The sequence below is a fragment of the Halyomorpha halys genome, unplaced genomic scaffold (genome assembly GCF_000696795.3).
Source record: "Halyomorpha halys isolate HHAL.00 unplaced genomic scaffold, Hhal_1.1 Scaffold653.1, whole genome shotgun sequence".
In the NCBI taxonomy this organism is placed as follows: Eukaryota; Metazoa; Arthropoda; class Insecta; order Hemiptera; family Pentatomidae; genus Halyomorpha; species Halyomorpha halys.
In genome coordinates, this window is record NW_027106142.1 from 281743 (window position 1) to 289862 (window position 8120).

The 8120-nt window shown below is 31.6% G+C and overlaps 1 protein-coding gene across 1 annotated transcript in view; it reads right to left on the minus strand.

The window, feature by feature from the left end:
- The window catches only part of LOC106685049 (ubiquitin-like protein 4A), a 7695-nt gene extending 4140 nt beyond the window's left edge, over positions 1 to 3555 (minus strand). The window contains exons 1-3 of the mRNA XM_014427525.3: positions 3168 to 3555; positions 2978 to 3083; positions 2743 to 2909 (exon numbers count right to left, since the gene is read on the minus strand). Coding sequence (XP_014283011.1) covers positions 2743 to 2909; positions 2978 to 3083; positions 3168 to 3215 — 321 coding nt within the window. The 5' untranslated portion in view covers positions 3216 to 3555. The remainder of the gene's footprint in view (positions 1 to 2742; positions 2910 to 2977; positions 3084 to 3167) is intronic.
- Between the last annotated feature and the right edge of the window lie 4565 nt (positions 3556 to 8120).

Here is an 8120-nt window from a genome sequence, read left to right on the forward strand (position 1 = left end):
ATATATACATACATACATATATTTTTCTGCCTAAGCAAAGCAGATCCTATCCTCCTTATCTCTGACTTCTAATCTATAATCATGAATACACAATATAAAAGTTCTCAAAGTACATGGTGGTTCTGAACTTGTCCGTGAAAAATAATTGCAAGGTATGTATGTAAAAGGTTCGCCAATCACGGCTTATGTTTTGAGATTTTTTATTCATTTATAGGACTGATGAAATGTACAGTTTTTATGTTTTTAACAACAAATTTTTAAGTTTCAACTAAAGCATCAGAATAATTTTAAAGTAGGTTAAAAATTATAAGTGCTATTGTTTTAAAAACTTAATTAATTCAAAACGTTGGAGGATAACCATATTATTCAAGTATATCAAGAAAAAATATATATGTCATTTAATTTCTGCTTTTCCCTTGTTTTGCAAAAATTACCCCAATGATGAGAGTTATTTTGCTCTGTTTTTCTGACATATTAGCTCTCTTTATATAATTTTTATTCTATACTTTATTTCTTAACAAGTTATTTATTCTAGTTTGTTTAATTTTTACACCTATGTTTGGGTGAAAAATAATCTTCCTTAAGAATATTATCAATATTTCATATTCAATAGTACTAAGTTTCAAGTTTCCCCATCTTCAAGTACTAATATTCCTTATTCTTATGTATATCCATTTATATTTCACAATATCATTTTATGGTTAGTTAATTAAAAATTATAATACAACATTAAGGAACAAACAAATCCCTTGTTTGGAAAATGGTTGATTGATCGTGTGTAATAATAAAAGAAAAGATGGTCCAGGTGCAGTCAAATTGTAATAAATATAATTATTTTATTACTATTTGAGTTTTTTCTTTGACCACACCTGGATAACATTCCTTTTAAAGTCCCTTGTTTGGATGTTTAACATATAACGTATTATTGCCCATCATAAAATCATGAATTATTGAGTCTGCCTTTAAACCTGGAATCATGGCTCTAACAATGATGGAATGACTGAACTAAGTCATTTGGAAAGTATAGAACAGATTCAGAATAAAAAAGGCAAAAGTCGAAACAATAGGTGAGTAAAATGTTGTGATAGCAAATATTGTTTCATTTTAGAAGATTAATAGTTAATTGAATGTAGGAAGATGGTCCAGGTGGCAATCAAGTAAGGTACAAAAATAGCAGAAAACTAATTATTAGTAACATAGGTTTGGGCCCACTGTGCAGGGCTTTGGGCTAAGGACTAAATGAGAATAAAATACAAACAAACCTGTATCTTGTTCTCATTGAGCACTGCAATGTGGGGTGAAACATCAGTTATTAATAAATAGTTTTTCTGCTATTTTTTTACCTTTCATGATCGCCACCTGGACCATCCTCCCATAGTCAATATTTCGTTTTTTTTTTTTCACAACTTTCTTACTACAGGATAAATTGAGGATTTCAATAGCTTTATACCTTTCCGGAATAGCATGGAACATTTTAAAAAAATTGGGCATAAATCAGTAAAGAATTTTTAACATCTTAGATTAGGAACTAAAGGACATTTATAATTTAATTTATATAGATTCTAAATACTTCTCATTAGCACTGTTTATTTTTATAAAATTTTCTTAAGCCATTTTATACTTTATGTTCTATATTTTTTTTATTTAGCCCGGATGAAGAACTATAATATTGCTTGAAATGTTTTTATTAAAAACATTTTGAATCCCATTCTGACTGGGATTATCTTATCCTTCTATAAATTTTAATACATTCATAATTACGCTCTTAGTCTGAGAGATAACCCTTTTAGCTCTATTTAGTTATATTTAACACAAAAGGTTTTAAGAATTAAAATAACAGGAGGGATTTCTAAATGTTATGAGATGTGGGTCTTTGTTCTGATTCAAGTGTAACACTGATAAGGGGGAAGATAAGTAGAGCAAATTGGCTGAAAGAGTCTTGTATGTCCCTCTCCCCACTAACTGATCCACTGAGTGATTCAAGTTAATAATAATATCGATTTACGAGGGGCGATATAAATTTTTTCATAAGTGTATTTAGCACTTATAAAGGGCCAAGGTTAGTTCCTCTAGACTAAATACACCCCAGTTATTCACCAATCACGAGATTTCAGAAAACTTTTCGAAAAGCTCAGAAAAGGAAGTAGCATAAAACTAGTAATTTTGGTTTAGAGGCTAAACAGAAAGGCGTAATGCGTTTAAGAGTTTTGGAATCAATAAATCAAAAAGAATTTTAGATTAAGGCAAAAGCAGGACTAAACTAACCCTAGATCAACCAACTGTTAATCAACTAATATTAAGCTTTAGCTAGTCTGAGGTGGTACTCTCATGTGTTTAGTACATTTAAAAAACTTACATAGAACAAGTTTCATGATGACATAATAAAACTGCTAGTCATTAATAATCAATTCTATGGTATTGCGAGATTAACGTCAGTTCAACAGAATTAAAAATATGGTACCAATGTAGAGTTAATAGTAATTAAAGTTGAGCTTTATGATCATTATTAAGGGATAGTTTATCGTGTACTTTGAAATTCAATAATTTGACAGTATGAATGATGATTTTGCAGAATTAATATAAATCACTGCACAAGCATAATTGTCAAATAGAAAATACAAAACAATGAAGTTTATAAGAACTATATAAGTGTAACCTTTGTAAGGTTAAGTGACAACTATAACAGTTTATAACATACTTTAAACTTCAAAAGACTGATAATATAAATAATCTAATATATACCTTCATGAATTCATCCGCTATTTTTTGGGTTTCATTTTCACTGAACCTTGGTCGAAGAAAATTGACTACTGCAGTTCGCAAGACTGACTCTTCATCAGTTCTCTTAACAACTAAATTAATTTTTGTACCATCTTTAATAAGTGGATAGTCCAATAGGCATTTTTCATCTGCAAATGTCAATTCAAATAAATACAACAATCTAAAAGTATGAGTATGTTGATTGAATGATACTTACCAGAAAGAGGTTTCCCAGTAAATAATAACTTTTGCTGATTAACAGGCACTTTTAGTGTTTGAGAAACATACTGTTTCAATTCTTTAACGCTAGTCTCACCCGATACCTAAAATAACACACCAAAACGAAATAACTATCAACAATCAAAACTTAACCTTCTTCAGAAAAGTGAGAAAACGTCTACTAATACCTCTAATGTAGTTTCCTGCCCTTGAAACACTTTAACTGTAATCTTCATTGTACCTATCACTTCAGCAAATGTTTTCTAATTAGGAATTGTGGTATTTATGACACATTAATAACTACCTAAAGTTTCACTTCCATTATTGATAAAACATGTGGGAGAATTAAGATGTTTACAGCAGCGCTGCCAACACTAGGACTTGTTCTTTACCGCCAGGAGTCATTTATATGAAATATTCTTTGGCTTCATCAGCTAATCCTAAAGAAAAGGAAACTTAAATTCAGATATAAGAGTCAGGTGGTTATTTTATTTGTTGAGTCTTGTTATGTCTCCAATAAGCGACTTCTTTACATAAGCAATCATTAGGAGCTCAACTTTGAACGGTTATCAGCAGGGCTTGGGTTTTCATGTAGATACAAATTTTTTCCTGATAGAGATATCACAATGTACCATATGAATATGATGGTTTGGTACATTTGGGATCAATTTTAACACGTTTCAATTTAACTTAATTTACATATTTTTCCACAGTACATAAATTTTACTTCATATTTATAAATATGGTTTAAATTACAGTTTGAATAGGGATGAGTACCAGAAAAAAAGTATTCAAAAGATCATTTTACATTCCCCTACAGTAGCCTATTGGCCCCGTGTAACTAGTTAGTCGATTTCTAACATTCACTAGGATTAATCATGCTTCTCTTTCTACAATTTTTTTTTTAAAAATAAGTCAAGTAGATAACTGATATTGAAGTCCGGTATAATGTTATGCTATCGTTATACTCTCCACAGATCCTTCTTCAAACCCATTGCCTCTAAATTGTCCAGTGTTAAAGTAGAAAAATACAGTCGTGCAACCATGGTACAGTTTTTTAATGACTCTTTGAATCTTCTCCGGCCAAACGGTGTGCATCATCAATAAGTGTTCTTGTTTTTTGTTAGATAGCATTTCGAACATGACTAAACCAGCAATGTTATAAAAGTATTAAATCTTTAAGTTCTTCATTTGATATCTCTGTTTACCGCACGCGACCTTGCGTATTTCTGGAGCTTTTAGATCTGAATTACAGGGGATAGATTCGGTGATTCGCTGATTCTGAAGAGTTTGGGGACCACTAAGACGAAAATTGAACCATGAATGACGCATCCCTTCTCCTGACTAGAGACAAAGCTGGTCCATTTTGTAAAATATTTGAAAATCAGTTTGCTTAAACGTTTATTTTGAGGCACTTTTATTATACTCCATTAACCAATTACAATCTTTCAGTTAATAATAATATATTAAGAAAGATAAACAATAAAACATTTTTAACCATAATTCTCTATAAAATATGTGCTTCCGAACCCTTCCAAGGTAACTCTAAGATTCTCGCGACCTACTGGTTGGGAGCCATTGGTTTCAAAGGACCTGTTTAGAAACTGCATGTTAAGTGCAAATTTTCATGAAAATTACCACGAACTAACTCTCCCTATCTCCTCAGCCAGCCAATTGTCACGAGATGGGAAAGTTGGTTGGAGGCAGCTGGGTACTACTATAAGAACTTTGAAAAGTTTTCATGGTAGATGGTGAGAACTGCCGGAATTTCTCAATCTCAGAAATTGTTGGTAAATCTGATCTTAGTAAATAATCTGGCTTCCATCTCAAACAATTACGCTTTAATCACACTCATTATTCCGCTGATTTAATTGAAAATCGTGTTTCTTTTTAAAAACTCAGAAATTTTGTAATAAATCAATTTGAAAGACAAAGTACAAAACGGAAAAGGATGTGCCGGAGATATAGGAAAAAGAATCCAGACGAAATTCTAGATACTTTTAAAAAAATCCAGGCTGTAAAAAAAAAAATAATACTGATTGTCGAAAACACAAGTGGAAAGGAAGTGCCAATGAAAACGTCAAATGAGAGGGATCTTTTTGGAAGTCAGCATCCAGGTCTAATTTAACATGATTTTAATTTTGAAATTTTAAATATGCACGAGTTTCCAACTGTTCTTTTATAACCTGTAAATGGGTTTTAGGAATGTATAAATTAAATAATTTTATTTATTTGACATAAAAGTATATCCTACATATTTGTTTTTGAATCATGCCTTTTCTATAAATGATGTAGACTCTCCTACATCCGGACCTCACTATATCCGAACTGCTAGTCAGTAAGCATTTACAAATATTTCCCCTTTTATTCCTATTTAGACCTATAATTCAATATTCTTCATGAAAGTATTCTGTTGAATATTATCAGGATTAGCTCCCAAAACTATGGAGGCATTCCTTCGGAAGTGGACTTTGATGCAGTAGACGTTTCAAGCAAGGAGGTGCTTAAAAATTACTTTCTGTGTTTTGACCAATATTCTTGAGTTCATTCCAATATTGTGTTTTCACTACAATTTTAAAGATTGTTGTTGGCAATTTAAATATCTTAAAAATTAAATCTGTATCGCTACAACCCATTATGCGTCAGGGGTGCAGTACTCTGCAAGGAAGTGCTATTACTAGACCAAGGGTTATGCAAGGAGTTGATTTGGGCAGAATCACGCACGATAGCATGATTTTTACCCAAAGGATAACCACTTAATGTTGCTGGGCTGACTCACGGCTAGAGTGAAACAGACAATAATTATCTGCCTCAGCAGGATTCGAACGCCGGTCCTTGGAGTTTGTAGCAGAATGCCTTACCATTGAGATACCCATTTCCTATTTAAATGTCATATAGACAAGACAAATGAGTACGTTGAATGTTCAACGAGATGCATTATTTTTAAATGATAGAAAAAAAATGAGATGAACATGCCCAAATAAATACATTTAAAACATGAGTAAACTTTTAAAAGTTTAATATGTTGTATCTTATCTTACCTTATTGGTCAGATCTCTGTTTTTTGTTAGAGAATTTAATTAACTTTCAAGTACCTAAGGATCAATTACCTACAGTTTAAAGAAAAATATTTCGAACTCTAATAGGCCCTCACTCTGGACAAAATGTGCACGAAAACATCTCCAAAAATTTTGAGCAAAATATTTCCAAGCGAGAGGAGAAACATTGCTTATAAAAAGAGTTATTCATACGTTTCCCCTTTTCCCATTTATCTCCTCTTTGGTTTGTTCTTTTTAATAGTGTGAGTTTGGACTACTCCTCGTCGTTTACCTGTTTCTCAGTGTTTATTACCACTTCATGGCTTACTTCGTAGTAGTGCAAAGTATTTGGAAGGGCCGCCCGTAGCTCAGTGGTTAAGACACAGTCTTACCGAGTTGATGTTATTGGCGGCGCTGGTTCCGATCCGGCCAGGGTCATTAATTTTTTCTTTTTTTAACTTAGACCCCAACCATGGTTAGGCACAGTATAGGATTCCAATGGAAGTTAAAAAAAAAAAATTACACGGAAATTAACTTCACAAAATCTGTTGCCGTGCGCACATCACACCACTTTCACTTGCTTAACCTACTTGTTTTCAAGTTTTGCTTAGATTGAGTTTCTCGATTTATATATTTTATTCCTGCCAAGAATATAACTTTTCAAAAAGATAAGGAAGTTGTAATGTAATCGGGAAAGAGCGGGGGGATCTGTTTTGTATGTGTCTATTTATTCTTTTTTCTTCTTTAGTGATATATAGAATTTTTTAATATTTAATATTTATCCGTTTTTCATTATTTCTAACAGTGAGGACTGTTTATTTTTTACAAATAAATAAAATGATGACGATTTTTTGAAAAATCGGCATTTAAGCACTGTTAGACTATTTCAATGGAGATAAAACTATCTGATATTAAAGATCATTTAATTTATCCTTGATTCACTGAGTTTGAGCTATTTTGGAGAAAATCGAAAAATCAATTCTGTGTGTGGCACTTCCCGTCGGTCGATTTAGCGAAATGGTTGCCGTCAACTCCCACGTTTATACTCGACTTAAATGTGTAATTTCAGTTTAGAACGGTTTTTATTTTTTTAGTATGGCTGACCACAACACACAGACCATTTAGCGAGTCTTGAATGTTTGCACTCGGCGATCTCAAAACGTGTAGTTCCTTTGAAAGTAAAATATACTTAAATATAGAAAAGTGTATGTAAAAAAAAAAAAAAGTACAGTTGAATGTTCTCTCTTTTAGGAAAATAACAACTTATCAATTGATTTTCCTAAAAGAGTGAAACTTTAATTTTTCGTTAAGTTAATTACCTTGTACTTAGGGCTACTATGAGGTCAGACATCGATTTGAATGTCCCAGAACAAATAATTTTTCATTTCATTTCGGTAAACAATTGTTCGAACTGTTTTTTATTTAATTTTTTTTTAAGATAACTAGCTATAGGATTGATATAATTTAAAGACCATTTCAAAAGTCAACTATTTTTTTGCCTTATTGTTTAAAGTAGCTTTTGGTATTATGAATTGAAATCCTGTTCACACATCATTGATCCATGGAGGTGGAACTCGGGTCAATGGACAGGCAACCTTGACCCCCAATCCTCAATAGTGTCCTCTCATTTCTTTTTGCCGTTAAGAAACATTAGCATAATAAATAATTAAGTAATATAAATTTTTTATCACAATTAATTATTTGTATAGATAGGCAATTGTCTATGGTTCAGACTATGGTGGACTATATATATATATATATATATGGAATGGTGGACTATTCAGAAATTGAGATCGAAGATACAATATTGGTAGAATCATCATTTTACCTGTTGTATTCAGTATTTTTTATTTTTACAGTTTCGATGTATCGTTAGAAAGATTTAATTAATAGCAACTCAAACTTTCAAAGGATTACCACTTTGAATTATTAAGAGTTAATTTACTAACATTTGAGCCCTAATAGGATTCTTCAAATTCAATATCTTCTGAGATAAAATTTTAACACAAATATTTTTTTCCCAAAACAGAATGATTAACATTTTTTTTTAAAACTAATCTAATAAGCCAGTGCATACAAAACCTGGAGCGGAAAAACCGTGCT